This window comes from Medicago truncatula, chromosome 3 (genome assembly GCF_003473485.1).
Source record: "Medicago truncatula cultivar Jemalong A17 chromosome 3, MtrunA17r5.0-ANR, whole genome shotgun sequence".
Classification (NCBI taxonomy): Eukaryota; Viridiplantae; Streptophyta; class Magnoliopsida; order Fabales; family Fabaceae; genus Medicago; species Medicago truncatula.
The window spans coordinates 7812559-7830378 of record NC_053044.1 but is presented as its reverse complement, the minus strand read 5'-3'; the positions used below and the strand labels follow the sequence as shown (position 1 = coordinate 7830378).

Genomic DNA, 17820 nt, shown 5'->3' with positions numbered 1-17820 from the left:
CATGAGATTGTTTTAAGATTAGAGGGATAAAATAATTTGATTTTAAAATCTCTCGTCTCCCCTTCTACACCAAACATATATTTAATTAAAATCTTTTTGTCAAAAAATAAAATTAAAAAATCTCTTTCCTCCCCTCCTCTCCCCTCTTTTGAACCAAACATATTTTTTGAGCCATGCTATATAGCACGACACACCTTAGACACGAATACACACGACAGATGGAACAACACGCAATTTGTTGGATAATAACAGATATAACACTTCAAATGACAAGATTCAACTCACATAACACTTTAACAACAGCAAGTATTCAATGTTGAGATTTATCCTGCACCGATTGCTAAAGTTCTATAGTTAATAAGACAAAACAGAGGTGAGACAACATGAAGGCAATATTTGAGTGGTTTGGTGAAGTGGCAAAAAAATGAGCTTTAATGTGATTCCTCATAAACAAATCAATTACTTACACACTAATTAAATTAATCATTTTAAGGTACATAAAAATTAAAAGAAAAACAGTTTGGCATTGTCGTGCATTTGGCACGAAAAATATTATCGTGCACTTAAGTATTTCCCATTTAATTAATATATCTCATATCTCTCCCCCTTCCCTCCATTAACCAAGTTGATTGGGCTCCGGTGGCAATGAGCTCCTTCCAAGAACGTACCTGAGGAATACCGGGTTCGATTCCCAGTGGGAACAACACTTGCCCGGTGTGCATGCCTCTACGCACGAGCCGGATTAGTCGCTCATCTTTGGTGGGTCGGAAACCGATGCGAAAGCCAAAAAAAAAAAATCCATCTCCTCCCTTCCCATCCGTTGAAACAAACAAACGTGGATTATAGAGGGGTGATTTAACGGAAAATAGTTGCTATTAGATGACGGTCTAAAATTACTTTACAATATACGTCATCATTTTTTTTTTGTTTTAGCTTCCTTTTTCTTTTCTTTTTTCTCATGTAACAAAAAAAAATTGGGTTAACCCACTTGCGTTGGTTTGAAACCTTAGAATAAACTCTTCCTAAAGGTCTTAGTTCGATTCTCTCAACACCAATTTAGATGGGATAATTTAACTTGTTGGAAAAAATTAAATTGGGCTTAGACCCTTTTTGTAATAAAAAAGGATAAAATTTAACACAAAACAAAAAAAAAATCTACCTAAAATAAATATTTTTGACCGGGATAAGGAAAACCGTGTTTTGTCAAACCAAAAAAAAAAAAAAAAAAACCATGGGCAGCACGGTTACTTATTACAACGCCGCGCTCTGACAAAAAAATAACCTAACAACGCCGTTAAAGTGTTAAACCCTAATTCTTCAATATTATATATACGACGCTACAAACAACTGAAGGAAAAAAAAAACTGCATTTAGCCGAGATGGTAAGAACAAGCGGAGGAGGAGGAGGAAGAGAAAGGTTTCTCCAACAAACCCTACTCCGTCGAATCGATTCATGCAAATCAAGATTCTCCACTGCTGATGATATCGTCGACCATCTCCGTTCAACTTACTCTAGTTATCACCGAATGAAGTTTCAAACTCTCCTTTTTTCGGTTCGAAAAGCTCTTCTTGCTTCCAACAACAATCAAGCTTCATATCATTCTCGAAGGAGACGAAGGAATGATGATTCTGACGATGATGATTCTGAAGATGATGATCATGATCATGAAAGATATAGTTCTCGAAAGAGACGTAGGAATGATGAATCTCAAAATGATGATTCTGAAAATGATCATGAAATAATGAGCACACAAACTTCGTCTGATTATTCTTATCGAAATAGGCATAGGATTGATGATTTTGGATCTGGTTCTGATGATGATCATGATCATGAAAGAATAAGAAATGCTTCTCGAAATAGACGTGCGATTGAGATTGATGAATATAATTCTGAAGATGATGATGCTGATGCTGATGATCTTGGAAGAATGAGATATGGAAGAATGGGCACTGGAGCTTCCTCTAATTATGATTCCGAGAACTACATCAAAAAAGTAGAGGAACCGGATGTTTTAAGGAAAAGTTCGATCCCTAATGCAGCCTCCGGTGTTGGCAGCAGTGGTGATGTTAAGAAAGGGCCGATGTTTAAGGATTTAGCAGGGAATAGGATGGAGAAGATAAAGAAGGAATTGGAAGTGCCTCTTAATTTACTGTGTTACCCTGAGTTGGGTAAAAAGTTAGGTTTGGAACCATTGACGGGAATTTTGCTGCACGGACCACCTGGTTGTGGGAAAACTAGACTTGCTCATGCTATTGCTAATGAAACTGAACTTCCTTTTTATCCTATTTCTGCTACTGATGTTGTTTCTGGTGTCACTGGTGAGTATATGTTATTTTGCTTCAACTTTAATTCCATTATCTGTGTGTTAAATTTTTATTAATATTAAGCATAAGGCTGCTAGGTTATAAGGAGGAGAATTTGGATTTCTTTCTGTTGCTAAAATCCAGCATTCACGAACTCATATGTTGGTGACTGTTGGATTAAGATCTAAGAATGAAGATTTCAAGCAAAGTTTTTATTTGATTTCCTTAAACACTGACATCTCGACTCGACGTTGAAATCTACACCGTTCAATCTTGATCCGATAGTTAATGACATGGTGATTGCGAGATTTTTCCGAATAAGGAAATCTGAATTCCTTTGGACTATTAGATGCTCTTTTATATTATTATTTTCTTTTCGAATTCTCAATTCGTATTATTCAGAACGTCCACTTTTGCTAATATGTGAGCATCCGTGTTGGCATGTGTCTGACAAAATTAACATAAAAATCAATATTGGAGAAGTGAAGCGCTTAAAGATGGTTAAATCTTAACTTAATAATCCAGTTAAAGGGCTAAAATTGAATGTCATCCAACACTATTAAAATACACTACTATAACTACGGATATGATTCGGAGTGAGAGAACAGTAATAAAAAAGTCAAACACTATGCAAACCTTGTATATTTAGTAACAAAATCGCAGAGCGGATAGCTGGTGTGAACTTGTTGCTTGCTACTCATGTTTAACTATTGCAGTGTTAACAGACTTGAATCATGGCAAAATCGCATAGCTTATTTGCGACCACCTTTCATTAGGAAGAAGACTTTTTGGCCTATGTTTATAGTAGGGTTAATATATGTTTAACCCCTCTGTAATATTAGCGATTTCTGGTTTACCCCCTGTAAAAAAAATTGTTCAGATTCCAACCCTATAATTTGAAGATTTTTTTATTTTTGACCTTCATGGCATCAAATTACAAAATTTAAGGTACTTTCGCCCCTGTAATTTGAGAGAATTTCGGTTTACCCCCTGCCATATCATTGATTTTGTACTGTCAAAATTCATGAAGGTCCAAAACCAAAATCTTCAAACTTCAGGGTTGGAATTTAAACAAATTTTTTTACGGGGGGTAAACCGGAATTCACTAATATTACAGGGGGTAAACATATATTAACCCTTTATAGTATTAATTATTCAATAAATATAAAAAAATCTACTAGAATAGCGGCTTTCCCGCTTTCTGCAAAACTGCTATCCCAGTTTTATAGGTGGCCGGTATGCACAGCTATCCGAGATTAACAACTTAGATATGTATGGTTGTGGGCAGCAGTTTTGTTGTCCAAATGTCATTTCTGTTTTTTCTTATGTTTACTAGACTAGACTAGATTGCACTGCAAGATTGCACTGCAAGACTGCATAGGGAAATAAAAATGTGATATTGCACTACAACATTCAATTTACTAACAAGCAAAGCTATCTTGCAGTTTCTTTTGAATCAAATGAAAATAATGACAACTTGTGAAGCAATGAATGTAAATGATAGATTAGTGGTCTACTTAAGTTACTTCTTCATTGCCAATGTCCCCAATAGTTTCCAAACAAATTTCTAATCTGTTTGGCATCAATTTATAGAATCCTCATAGTTTTTACATGATTCTTTTCATATTCCTATTTCTATAAATACGAACTTGTAAGAAGTTTATTAGCACCGACCCCTAGTCTAAATTGCATTTATTACATTTTTTTGAGAATAAAGTTTCAAATTATTTTGCTAGCCACCGCGAAATGCTTGTGCATTTGTTATTGCACATCATTGTTTCCACAACTACTATTAGATGATCCACCAATACTATTAGATGATTCACCAATGTTTGTTTTCTTGTATGTTTGTGTCTTTATTAACTAGGTGGATCTGAAGAAAATATTAGAGAGCTTTTCTCTAAAGCAAAGAGGACTGCTCCATCAATTATCTTTATTGATGAGATTGATGCAATTGCTTCGAAAAGAGAGAATTCACAGCGACAGACGGAGACACGAATTGTGACACAGTTATTAACTTGCATGGAAGAAGCTTGTAATTCAGTGAATTCTGATGAACCTACTGGTTATGTTCTTGTAATTGGAGCCACAAATAGGCTTGATGCTATTGACTCTGCTCTTAGAAGGCCTGGTCGTTTTGCTCGAGAGATTCTTGTTGGCATTCCTGATGAATCTGCGAGGGAAGAGATCCTTTTCGTGCATACTCGAAAGCGTAGTGACAAGTTTGACGCTTCGGTTGATCTGCAAAAGATAGCCAGAGCTACTTCGGGATTTGTTGGTGGTGATTTGGAAGCTCTGGTCGGAAAAGCTGGCGAGCTAGCATTGGAAAGGATAATTAATGAAAGGAATCGTAAATCATCTAAAGATCTTATGAGTGAACCTAATATAGTCAGGTGGAAGAAAACTTTGTCGCCTCAAGAAATAAATAAATTTGCAATCAAAATGTCCGATTTTGAGGTGCTCTAGTTTTTTTATTCATTTTACCGTTTGAAATTAATGTTGGTGTTTTTAAATTTTCATCCCCTTAGAAGGAAGTCTTATCCGAATTTTTGTATATATATTCAAATCACCGTATTTATTTATCGGATGTAATTATACAGGAAGCAATCAAAATGGTACAACCTTCGTTAACAAGAGAAGGATTTTCTCCCATTCCTGATGTTAAATGGGAAGATGTTGGTGCGCTTGATGATGCAAGAGAAAATTTTGATTCCAACATTCTAATGCGTATAAAAGAACCCGAGATTTATGAGGTGATTTTAAATAGTACACTTTTTAATGCAATTTTTGTTATTTGGCGTCAATCAATGCATCAAACAGTTTAGAAAGAAAATAATATCATATAGTCAAGTCGGCTTAATAAATTTTCTATCCTCTCCTCTATACAACCAAATCATTCAGTTGAGTTTTCTGTTTAATTAAAAATAGCGAGTCGTAGCTGTAAATAAATTGGCGGTGAATGAATTAAGCGGTATGCATGGTTTGGATTCCAAACCAAAAGAGTGAGAACAGACCGCCAAATTTGTATTATTTTCTTATGTCAAATTGTTGTTTTATTCATTTACTTTGTTCAAATTCATCTGCCAAACTAGTTTTCAAAATTGTTGTTAAAAACATCCAAATCTGTGTACATAATCAGCTCATTTTTGTCATGTCCCGGAGTATTACAATTTGAGGATCACCGGTAAGTGTTATTTGTACTTATTCATTTCAGGGACTTGGGTTGGATCGAGACACGGGGTTTTTGCTTTACGGGCCTCCAGGATGTGGTAAAACACTGATTGCCAAAGCTGTTGCCAATGAAGCCGGAGCTAATTTCATTTATATTAAGGTCTGTCTATATATTCCATCCATTTCTCATTAGTCTGGTTTGTAGAATGTTGCTTTGTCTCAAATGATGAATTAGTTTTGAATATTTTAATTGCTTTTGTTGGGTTTTTAGGGTCCTGAGCTTCTAAATAAATATGTTGGAGAAAGCGAGCGTGAAGTCCGGAAATTATTTGATCGTGCAAGGGCATGTGCACCTTGTATACTTTTTTTTGATGAGGTCTGTGGTTCTCTCTTCACAAAAATGTTTGTTAAATTTAGTATATTATTTACGACATAATCTTTTGATTTCTGCAAGTGAAAAAAATGTCTATACTACCATTACTCTCTATCGTTATTCGGTTCCATATTATTTAAGTAAACCTTCCTCACCCATCCTACATGTGCTGCGATCATTGTGCATGTTTGCGGAATTTATTTTTGCTTGTTTGATAAGCATGTACAAGGCATGTGTAGTTAGCTGTTATTATTTTTGCGGAATTTATTTTTGCTTGTTTGCTTGTTTGATAAACCTTCCTCACCCATCCTACATGTTTGCGACGAGCTTATATGAATTCGCAGCAAACCAAATTTCTTGTAGAATGACTGTATGCCAATATGTTTAGTAGTTTGAATATAAGATTTATTTATTTTACATTTTCAGGTGGATGCTTTGACATCAAAACATGGTAATGAAGGTAGCAGGGTTATTGACGGAGTTTTGAAACAGGTAAAACAGTTTCTAGTTTTTGGAATGAAAGATATTGTCATATTGACTTCTATAACTCTTTTCATTTATATGAAATTTCAGTTGCTTATTGAGTTAGAAGGCGCTGAGCAACGCAAAGGTGTTTTCGTGATTGGTGCAACAGATCGGTACCTTTTATTCATCATCTGTATTTCCTGATTAGTTATTTTACTTCACATCATATTGTATTCACTCAATTCCTCATTTTACAGGCCTTTGGAGATGGACAAAGCTGTCCTACGTCCGGGTAGATTTGGTAATCATATTTATATTTCTCTTCCAAGCCCAGACGGCCGTGTTTCGATCTTAAAAGCTCTTGCAAGGAGCAAGGAAGCTCTTGCAAGGCGTAAGGAAACTCATGCAAGGTTTAAGCTTATGCCTATTGATGCCAGTGTGGATTTGAGCGCCATTGGAAGATCGAAAGCCTGTGAAAACTATAGTGGTGCCGATCTTGCTGCATTGGTTGGTCTCTGATCTATTTTTCTTTTCTTGTATTATCTCTATTCTATTTAGAAGGCAAGCCTTGGCGCAACGGTTAGGTTGTTGCCATGTAACAATGATGTTACGGGTTTAAATATTTCAAACAAACTCTCTGCTTGTAAGGGTAAAGCTGTGTGCATCTACCCTCCCCAAACCCTATCTCGTAGGAGCCACTGCCCATTTTTTTGTCTCTGATCTATTTCGATGTTGCTCGATTCGATCTTTGCTTGATTTCATCCTTGCTTTACTAGGAATGATGTCACGTGCAAGTGTATTTTACATGTTTACTGATTTTTCTTCTCTATTAGATGGACAAAGCAATATTGGCTGCTCTCGAAGAGAAGCTAGCCACAACTGCGAGAACAAGTGATACATTGACCGTCGAGCGTAAGCATTTTTACGTAGCATTGACTAAAGTCCATCCCTCTGTGTCAGAAAAGGTATGTTTCATTCTTCTAAATTTCTTTCATGCATGAAATCTAATACATTTCTGTCCTACATTATTAGTCTTAGAAATATATATTGAAATTTATTCTGATTTTTGGAGCAGCAAATGAAGTACTATGATCGTGTTTCCAAGAAACTTAAAGGTGGTGATGTTGATCTACAGTGAAGCATGGTTATTTACAAGGAAGTGCATTTTTCCTGCTATAAGGATACAATATTTATTTGCCAAATTGTGGTAATTTATCTTCCATTGAATTGCTTGCGGATTAGAAGCTAGAAGAGAGATGTTTCAATAAACAATTTTTTTAGCACTGTGATTTCTTTTCTTCTTTTTTTGAGGGAAGCACTGTGATTTCTTGTGGTTTACTAGTTTCTTAGTCCAAATGGTAGGGACTATTTCTAAATAAAAAGTATTAAATTGAACCATTTACTTATGAGAGACTTGATAGTTTCCTCATCCTAGAAGCCACATTTTGCTACATTTTAGTTATCCTTTGATATAGGCAAACCAAGACACATCACTTAATTACTTAGGGGCCATTGGTTTTTGGTTTAAAAACCAAAACCTGTTTTTGGTAAAATTTGGTTTTTCACTCAATTTAAAAATTGGTTTCTCTATTTATTGAGATTTGTTTTCGATGATATTATGTTTCTCTTTCTCCCAATTTCAAACCCCATGGATGAGATTTGTTTTCACTCAATTAAATAAGTTTTTTGTTATAGAGAATTTTGATTTTAGTCTTTAAAAAATTATACATAATGTTTTCGTCCTCACAATTTTTATTTTTTTATCCATGATGGCCATTTAAGTTAATATGGATGTCAAGATTAGGAGTACTCTTTTATGTTCAAAATGTGTTCATGTTACGTCTATTGATTATGTTCAATTTTGTATGTTCAGAAAATATCAAGAACACGTCAAAATTATATTCATCATGTACCAAAAACAAAACAAAAAAATTTGTGAGGATAATTCTTTTGTAAGGACTAATCAAAATCCGTTATATTTATAGGAACATAAAAACTTATTTAACCCTATTTTGTTCTCAAAATTGGAATTTTTGCTTGCTATATGGTGTCACAAATAAAGGTCCATTTATTTTTCCTTTTTTTATTTAAATCCATATATGGGGTTTAATTTTGAAAAATTGAGTGTAAGTTTCGGTTTTTGAAAATTTTCACAACTCACAACTAAAACCGGTTTTTGAAAATTTAAAGACAAAATATAATTTCTTTTAAATCCCCTCAATATCTCTTAGAGTGTGTTTGGATTGAGTATTTGAGAAATTTTGAAGAATTTAGAATTCTAGATAATTCATATGATTCAATTAAATTGCTTTCATTCTTAAATATTATTGTTTGGATGGAGTAATAAAAAAATTTATTGTCATCACTTTTGGGCAACTTTTATAAATTTCAATTTTTTTTGGGCCAAATTTGAAAAATGAAATTAGGGTCAATTTGCAAATTTCAAAAAAATTTAGGGCCCAAATTATAATTTTTGGTAAATTTGAGGGGTCAATTTGCAATTTTATATAAATTTATTGGGGTCAAATTGAAAATTTTGGAAAGTTTGAGGACCAATGAAGAATTTTATATAAATTTGAGAGGTTTAATTTTGGAAAGTTTGGGGTAAAATTTTTAAAAATATGACAATGAAGAATTTTGAAATTCTTAACTTTTAGGTGTCATTTTAAATTCTCTGCATTTAACTTGAACAAAATACTTCATAAATTTCCATCATTTTGAAAATTCTTCAAACTATTATCCAAACAATGGAATTCACCTCAAGGTATCTGAATTCCTTCAAAACATTACATTCTCTCAAAACATTCCCTCATCCAAACACACTCTTAAACTTTATTTGAGAGTTTGGAGGGGTGGGGATGGAAAGACCGGAGGGTTGAAAATATAGGTGAAAATGGTTAAAACTCACATTTTTTTAAAGAATATTTTTTTTAGAGAATGATAAATCAATACTTATGATTAATATATTTTTAGTTTTAAGAATATTATAACTATATAGATTAAATTTGAAGAATTCATGTAAACTCTTTAAAACGCTCCAAAACCCTCTTTCAATACAATTTTTGAGTTCTCAAATGAGAAGGATTTTGTACTATGAAGAAAAATGAATCCCCAAAGCCTTATTCTCTCAATGTTATCTATTTCTTTTACTTACTCTTTCATTTTTTTTTCCATACCCCCTCCCCTCCCCTCCCTTCTTCTCCAAACTCGCAAACAAAGTCTTTGACTCCCCAAAATTTTCTTTTATCCCTATTCTACACATCAGATTGCTATCTCCCGAACCATCCAATATATATCTCCCTAGGGTATGTTTTATGTGTCAGAAATTGTTGGTTGTAACTTATGCCCTCAACTTCAATCTTCTCTACCCTATTGCAATCAATTCTAATAATTTTTGTCAGATTAATAATTCATGCTATACATGTTTGATTAGATTTACCTCTGTATAATTTGTCAGGAAAGGCCACACATCGAACCTTGAGATCCATTTACATAGTTCCTTTTACTCATCTGAATGCAACACGTAAACTATGTGTGTCACTGACCCTTTTCTAAACTTAGTTGTTGCATTTGTGCCCTTTGCGTCATGTTTTAACCAAGTAACCTTCAAAGAAAAAGAGAAGTTTTAATTTGAACTAAAAAAAAAACCTAAAAAGATTATTCTATATGGAAATAAGGGCCTATTACAATTAGTTTATTCGAGCTTATACATAGGCATACATTTTATAAGACTCTTTGGGAGAACTTTTAAAAACAACATATTACATTTTTCATAAACTTTTTTCAACTTATTTTCACAAGTTCTCCAAGATAAATTACAAAAAATAGCTTATGACATATAAAAAAACAATTTAACTTTGTTTTATTATTAGCTATAAAATTAGCATATGTAAACTCATACATAAGCGCTAAACGTGAAAAATGATTGTAATATAACCTACAAAAACAATTCTATTTTCTTCACGTTTTTTATTTATTTTCTTCTCATCTATTTTCTGTTCTTCTCTCAATCAATATTTAGGCCTCCTTTTCATGATTGAAAAATAGGAGGTTTTATTTCCAAATTCGAAAGGTCACTGTAGCAATCGTTCCTGTGATTTTTTAGTTACCGTAGCAAAAATTCGAAAGGTCCGCATTTTTAAAATTTGTAAGGGTGATGTTAATTTGTGCCTAAAAATAAGACGTCCTCCGTACAAATTTATTGTTTCAAAAAAAAAAAGGGTATTCTAATTTGTGCCTAAAAGTACAAGTTAAGGAATTAACAAAATAAATAAATAAATTTTGTACTCCCTTTGTCGCTTATTATTCACAAGGGAGCTTTTTTTTTTGTGGTGGTCGGGGTTCGAATCCCGAACCTTGCATATATTATGTTTTGTCTATACTAACTGAGTTAAGTTCACGAGCACTCACAAGGGGGCTTATAATAAGGGAAGGATGGTTTACAAATTTTTCTTAAAAATATATATTAGGGGGCTTATAATTAAAAAAAAAAAATTGTTTATCTGTGTGTATAATTGAGTTAGTTTATGAATCAAACGAATCGAATTATGTATAGTTCAACTCATTTGGTTCAATATTCATGAATCAAGTTCGAAGAGTCAATTGTCAAATCGAATTTCGAATTAAATTCAAGTTCGCTCAATTTATTGTCAATTTTATTTTATTTTATTTTTTTGGTACAATTGTCAATTTTATATATAACCAAAGTTCTCACTAACGAAAATTGTATCTTTATAAGTTGATTTTTCATAAACTATCTTGATAAGCATATCAATACATAAAAGTATTTAATTACATAAAGTATTTCACTTAAGCTCAAAATAAATCAATTCAAACGAAAGATTAAGCTCAAAATAAATCAATTCAAACAAGAGATTAGTTACTTTAGTCTCTGAATAGGAAAGGAGTCGTTATTTTAGTCCTCGATGCACATAAATTACAAAATAGTACGAAATTGTAGATTCTGTTAGTCAATTTAATCCCTAAATGCAGACTCTGTTAGTCACTTTAGTCCTTGAATTTGACCAACAGAATCATGGACACTGTTTTACAATTTCCCTACATTTGGAGACCGAAGTGAGCACTCATTTTTTAAAGTGACTAATTCCCCTAATTCACAAACTCCATTGTATGAAAATCAACCCATGTCCTAATGTTACAGACCGTTAAGCCCTAAGTATCAAATGCTATAAGTACGATACAAATTGAAAAAGAAAGAGAATTGGTTTTGTTGAAGAAGAAGTTGAAAATTGAAATGGCACGTTACCAACAAGTGCTTCTCAGTAGAATCAATTCTTGCAAATCAAAATTCTCATCCGCCGAAGAAATCACCGATTATCTCTATAAAACTTACTCCGATTACAGCTGGAAAACAAATCCACCACTCCTTCATTTAGTTCGTAAAGCTCTCGCTTCTTCTTCTAACAACAACAATGAAGAAACTCTTTCAAAGAAACGCAAGATTATTGAACCTGAACCTGAATCCGAAGAAGAAACTGAATCTGATGCTGATGCTGATGAAGAGGTGACTATGTTTAAGGATTTAGTTGGAAATGAAATGAAGAAGATAATAAAGGAATTGAAGAGAAGTGTTAAGTTACTGCGTCAACCTGAATTGATTAAAGAGTATGGAATGAAACCTAAAAGAGGAATTTTGTTACATGGGCCATCTGGTTGTGGAAAAACTATGCTTGCTTATGCTATTGCTAATGAAGCTGAAGTTCCCTTTTATCCTGTCTCTGCTACTGATGTTGTTTCCGGTAAGTATCGTGTTTTTGTTTAAATGTTTTGTTTCTGTAGTAAGAAGAGTAGATTAAATGAAGGATAATCAGATCACTAAAGATGTAAAGAATAGGTATTAAATAACTGTCGCGAGCGATTTCGCGATTTCAGTTGTTGTAGTTGGAATTAACCACAACATTGTACAACTCTTAAATAACGATAGTAACGTAAATAACTTAAACTAGAGATAGATTTGAATTCTAAAGTAGATAAGGAGATAACATTATGTAATTTATGATTAAATATGTACTTAAAATATGGTTTTCATCGTATCTCAATTGAAAAAATATCCGGATTTTGTCTCTAGTGTCATGAACGGCATTTTTTGCGGCCGTAAAGGTCTTTCGTCGCAGCTGTAACGCCGTTTCGTTGTGATTTTTGTTCACTTTGTAAAAGCGGTAACGTCGGCTACCGATACTTTTTGTCGCGGCCTTTTTCTCGGTAACGGACCGTTTTTTAAAACCTCATTAATGAGTTGGATCGAAGTATGAGTCATGTAGCTGACCCCATTTAGTGAAATAAAGTTTTTTTTAGTTTAGGTGACTTAGGTCCTCATGGCTCACCAAGATTAGGATAGGCCTCAAGACTCAGAGAACGCCAACAATTCCTCGCCAACAAGGTCGTAACATTGGCCTTAACTTTTGCAGCGAGAGTTGAACTCACACCCTTACAGAATTTGCGCCAAATCCTTCCCGACTGGACCAACCTTCATTGACAGCTTTAACAATTTTGTTAACTTTCATTTATATTACTCTTAAGACTGTTTGATTTGGAGAATTAGGTGATTTTTTTTAGAGTGGTGTAATTTGAAATTCAGAAAGCCAGCATGTAGTCCGAAAACGCGACTGAGAGAGAATAAAGTAATAGAAAAAGTCACACTCGTCTATGTTTGGTTCCACGTTTTGAGGAATCATAATTGATTCTAGAGTTGTAAAATTGATATTTACATGTTCGGATGCTCACGAGCAGATTGATGTTGTCTCCAGAATCGATTCTAACTTGAAGCTAGGATTTGTAGTTTTTGAGTCTAATCGTGATTTTTAACTGAAATTTATTGTTCAACAACTTTTTAAATAAATGTATCCAAACATAAATCATTTAACATTCAAGTCATTCATGTATTTGTCGTTGCAGTTAGCAACTGTCATTGCCTCCACAACTACTATCAGATTATTCTAAACTTTGGTTTCTTGAATGTGTATGTGTTTCTTAACTAGGGAGATCTGAAGAAAACATTACAGAGCTTTTCTCTAAAGCAAAAACGAATGCTCCATCAGTTATCTTTGTTGATGATATTGATGCAATTGCTTTGGAAGGAAAGAATTTACAGCGACAGATAGAGACACGAAGTATGGCAGAATTATTAACTTGCATGGATGAAGCTTCTTCTTCAGGAAGTTCTGATGAACCTACTGGTTATGTTCTTGTAATTGGAGCCACAAATAGGCTTGATGCTATTGACTCTGCTCTTAGAAGGCCTGGCCGTTTTGATTGTGAAATTCTTGTTGGCATTCCTGATGAATCTGCGAGGGAGGAGATCCTTATCATGCATACTCGAAATTGCAGTCACAAGCTTGATAGATCAATTGATCTGCGAAAAATAGCCAGGTCTACGCCGGGATTTGTTGGTGCTGATTTAGAAGCTCTGGTTGGCAAAGTTTTAGAGCTGGCATTTCAGAGGATAATGGATGAAATGGAACCTGAATCATCAAATGATCTCATGAGTGATGATGAAAGCTGGTGGAAGGAGAATTGGTCGCCTCAACAAAAAAATAAATTTGCAATCAAAATGTCTGATTTTGAGGTGCTCTAGATTTGTTTATTTTTTTCCTTTTTAATTATTATTAGTTATTTATGTTGTTTAATTAAATTTCCATCCCCTCTAAGCCTTTTTCTATGTTACAGGAAGCAATCAAAATGGTACAACCTTCGTTAACAAGAGAAGGATTCTCTCCCATTCCTGATGTTAAATGGGAAGATGTTGGTGCACTTGATCTTGTAAAAGAGGAGTTTGATCTCCACATTCTAAGGCGTATAAAATATCCCGAGGATTATGAGGTGATTAATAATACTACGCTTTTTAATGCAATTTCTGTTAACTGATGTTAATTCCTAGATCACAAGCAGTCTTGGGATAGAAAGAAATATCATATAGTCATGCCGGATTTTATACCTTTGACATACCCAAATCATTTGGTTGAGTTTTTCTGTGTTAATTAAAAACTAGTGAGATGTAGTTTTCCTCTTAAGCAATTCAAACTATCTAATTTCACTACTTCATTTCTTTTGCTGCTGAACTGTACAGCCACGAAGATTTCCAAATTCACCATAATGAATTTGAATTGTTTTTTTCTTAGATTAATTCTTGTTTTACACATTTACTTTGTTCAAATTCATAAGCCAGACTAGTTTTCAAAATTAGAGTTAAGAACATCCAAATCTGTTTCCATAGTCAGCTAATTTTTGTAATGCCCTAAGCAGAATTACAATGTGAGGAACACTGGTGAGTATAACACTGATTGGATTGGTTAAGAACATCCAAACATCTTTTCATTTATTTTGCTTCTGAACTGTACAGCCAGTAGATTTCCAAATGCACCATAATGAATTTGTATAATTTTTTCTTAGATCAATTCATGTTTTATATGTTTTCTTTGGTCAAATTCATCTGTAAAACTAGTTTTCAAAAATGGAGTTAAATATCCAAAGATTGATTGTTATTGGACTAATTTATTTCAGGGACTTGGGTTGGATCGAGACACGGGGTTTTTGCTTTACGGGCCTCCAGGATGTGGTAAAACACTGATTGGCAAAGCTGTTGCCAATGAAGCCGGAGCTAATTTCATTTATATTAAGGTCTGTCTAAATATTCCATCCATTTCTCAATAATAGTTTGGTTATAGAACGTTGCGTTGTCTCAGATGATGAATTAATTTTGAATAATTTAGTTGATTTTTTTGGTCTTTTAGGGTCCTGAGCTTCTAAATAAATATGTTGGAGAAAGCGATTGTGGAGTCCGGAAATTATTTGATCGTGCAAGGGCATGTGCACCATGTATACTTTTTCTTGATGAGGTTTGTGGTTCTCTCTTCACAAAAATGTTTATTAACTACAATATTATATCAATCCATAATCTATTGATTTCAATTTTGAAAACTGTCGGTGAAAATGCTTTACTAAAATTTCATCATGTATTGCTATCTGCTGTTGTTCTGTTCCATATTCTGTGTTAAGTAAACCTTCCTCACCCTCTCCTGCACGTGCTGAGTTCATTGTGCTTGGTTTGAAAACGTTGATTTTTGCTTTCTCAATAAGCATGTATAAGGCTTGTGTGGTTAGACGTTAGTAGAATTTAATATGCCAGTATGCTTAGTAGTTTGACTTTAAGATTTTCTTTTTGACATTTTAAGGTGGATGCTTTGACAACAAAACATGGCAATGAAGATGCACTGGTTATTGAAAGAATATTGAAACAGGTAAAATAGTTTCTAGTTTTTGGACTGAAAGATATTGTCATATTGACTTCTTACTCTTTTCAATTACATGCAATTGCAGTTGCTTATTGAGTTAGATGGCGCAGAGCAACGGACAGGTGTTTTCGTGATTGGTGCAACCAATAGGTAACTTTGGTTCTTCGTCTCTATTTGATGATTAGTTATTTTACTTCACACCTTGCTCTGTTCACTCAATTTTTCGTTTTCCAGGCCTGAGGTGATGGACAGTGCTCTCCTAAGGCTGGGTAGATTTGGTAATCTTATTCATATCCCTCTTCCAAGCCCAGACGACCGTGTTTCGATATTGAAAACTCTTGCAAGGCGTAAGGAAACTCTTGCTAGGCGTAAGGAAACTCATGCAAGGTTTAAGCTTAAGCCTATTGATGCCGATGCCAGTGTGGATTTGAGCGACATTGCAAGAATGAAAGCTTGTAAAAACTTTAATGGTGCTGATCTTGCTGCATTGGTTTGTCTCTGCGCTCTTTCGTTGGTTATTGTAATCTCCTTATTCTTTTTAGAGGGTGGGCCTTGGCGCAACGGTAAGGTTGTTGCCATGTGACATGGTGGTTATAGGTTCAAATCTTTGAAACAAACTCTATAAGAGAAGTCATTTTACATGTTTGATTATAGGTCGGGTATGAGGGTAGGATTATAAGAAAAAGTAATTTGAGAGGTTTTACTGATTTTCTTCTCCATTATTAGATGGACAATGCAATATTGGCCGCTCTCGCAGAGAAGAGGACCACAACCAGGACAAAAGATGATACATTGACCGTCAAGGCAAGGCATTTTGAGGTAGCACTGACTAAAGTCTCTCCGTCTGTGTCAGAAATGGTATGGTTCATTCTTTTAAATCTCTTTCATGCATGAAATCTAATATAATTAGAAATTTATAGTCAAATTTATTCTGATTTTTGGAGCAGCAAAGGAAGTACTATGAGGGCATTTCGAAGAGCTTTAAAGCAAAATGAGAAGCACAGGAAGCTGCCAATGACTTCTTTTGTTCTTTACTTCTTTTACAGTATGTGATTTTAATCTACCGAAGAAAACGTGAGGAAACTATTAGAGTGAAGCACGATTTGTATTTTGCTTTTTCATTGCAAGTGCACTTTTCCTGCAGTAAGGATACAATTTTGTCAATAGTGGTAGTTTATGGCTCACGGCATGGGTGACTAGTGTCCGATAAAAAGAAAAATAGTAGTAGAGTGATTATTTCCAAAAGGGTGGTAGTTTGGTACTTATTTTTTTGTAATAGTTTTACAGTCATAACAAAGCCTCGATTGATTATAAATTGTAGAAGATTCCAATCATTTTAGTATATATCATCAAATAGACAGAGCGATTTGATTGCCCAATCATTTTATGTGACTTGTTAAATGAGTGGTGTTCCCTTCATTAACAGCATTGTTGGAAGTTAATGAATTTTTTTTTTTATCAGTTCAGGAATTTGCCTAGTTCAATAAACGATATAGATTTTTTTAGAGGAATAAACGGTATAGAATTATCTACATAGTTTAAGATCAATAGAGTAACTAAACTATACTTCGTCACATATTGAGTGTTACTGTAAGTAATTTTACAAATAAGATGTGATAGAATATATAATTGCATTATACATATTCACACACCTCTTATGTAAGAGTAAGCTCATGCGTTAATAGGGTCGAGTTTACCATGTTGATTACTTTCGGGTTTAGAACATGCAAAGGTTAGACATATTGATTAGAGAAATGATATTTGTACATCCACTTTGTGACAACTTCTTAGACAACTTTCTCTCTCATACTCACATTATGTTTTTATTCTCTCTCTTCCTTTTTCTCTCTCCACTGTTTTTGACCAATGAAAAATAAGAAAAAAGAAGTTGTATCAAAAGTTGTCTAAAATGGTTGTTCAAATATCACTACTCTATTGATTATTGTGATTTTGTGTTTTCTTTGTGGCTAATGGGTGTCATGTTAATTACATCTTACTAATGTACAAATCAAATTCAAATGCCTAACGTATGTCTTGTTAATCTAAATTATAGACTCAATTTGCATAACAAATAGCTCATAAATATCTTTAGCTCCACTCCAACAGAGTTAATTTTAGCATTCATTTCAACCTTCCATATGACATCCTTCCTTCTTTGTTGCCTTACAATCCCTCTTCATTCCAATTGTTCCAGTTGTTTCATCATTTGGATTTGTAAGTCATTCCATCAACTTATCAACTCACACAGTATCCACA

At 33.9% G+C, this 17820-nt stretch overlaps 2 protein-coding genes across 2 annotated transcripts; both read left to right on the top strand.

Annotated features, from left to right (window-relative positions):
* The first annotated feature begins 1379 nt into the window (after positions 1–1379).
* LOC25488676 (cell division control protein 48 homolog C) lies at positions 1380–7593 on the top strand. Its single transcript, XM_013603612.2, has 10 exons — positions 1380–2319; positions 4172–4761; positions 4905–5057; positions 5519–5635; positions 5747–5851; positions 6275–6340; positions 6422–6486; positions 6571–6820; positions 7147–7278; positions 7389–7593. The coding sequence occupies exons 1-10, from the start codon at positions 1380–1382 to the stop codon at positions 7449–7451; spliced, it is 2481 nt and encodes an 826-aa protein (XP_013459066.1). The 3' UTR covers positions 7452–7593.
* A 3809-nt stretch (positions 7594–11402) lies between these two features.
* Positions 11403–16965, top strand: LOC25488675 (cell division control protein 48 homolog C). The gene is made up of 10 exons (XM_013603611.3): positions 11403–12072; positions 13312–13898; positions 14000–14152; positions 14834–14950; positions 15064–15168; positions 15505–15570; positions 15650–15714; positions 15799–16054; positions 16291–16422; positions 16512–16965. Exons 1-10 carry the CDS (start codon positions 11568–11570, stop codon positions 16557–16559), a joined length of 2034 nt encoding a protein of 677 aa, XP_013459065.1. The 5' UTR covers positions 11403–11567; the 3' UTR covers positions 16560–16965.
* Positions 16966–17820: the final 855 nt, after the last annotated feature.

Coding starts and splice junctions, on each gene's coding strand:
- LOC25488676 (XM_013603612.2), top strand. CDS start 1,380: ATGGTAAGAACAAGCGGAGGAGGAGGAGGAAGAGAAAGGTTTCTCCAA. Junction 4,762..4,904: donor TCAAAATGTCCGATTTTGAG/GTGCTCTAGTTT, acceptor GTAATTATACAG/GAAGCAATCAAAATGGTACA. Junction 7,279..7,388: donor ATCCCTCTGTGTCAGAAAAG/GTATGTTTCATT, acceptor TTTTTGGAGCAG/CAAATGAAGTACTATGATCG.
- LOC25488675 (XM_013603611.3), top strand. CDS start 11,568: ATGGCACGTTACCAACAAGTGCTTCTCAGTAGAATCAATTCTTGCAAA. Junction 14,153..14,833: donor AATATCCCGAGGATTATGAG/GTGATTAATAAT, acceptor AATTTATTTCAG/GGACTTGGGTTGGATCGAGA. Junction 15,169..15,504: donor GTATACTTTTTCTTGATGAG/GTTTGTGGTTCT, acceptor TGACATTTTAAG/GTGGATGCTTTGACAACAAA.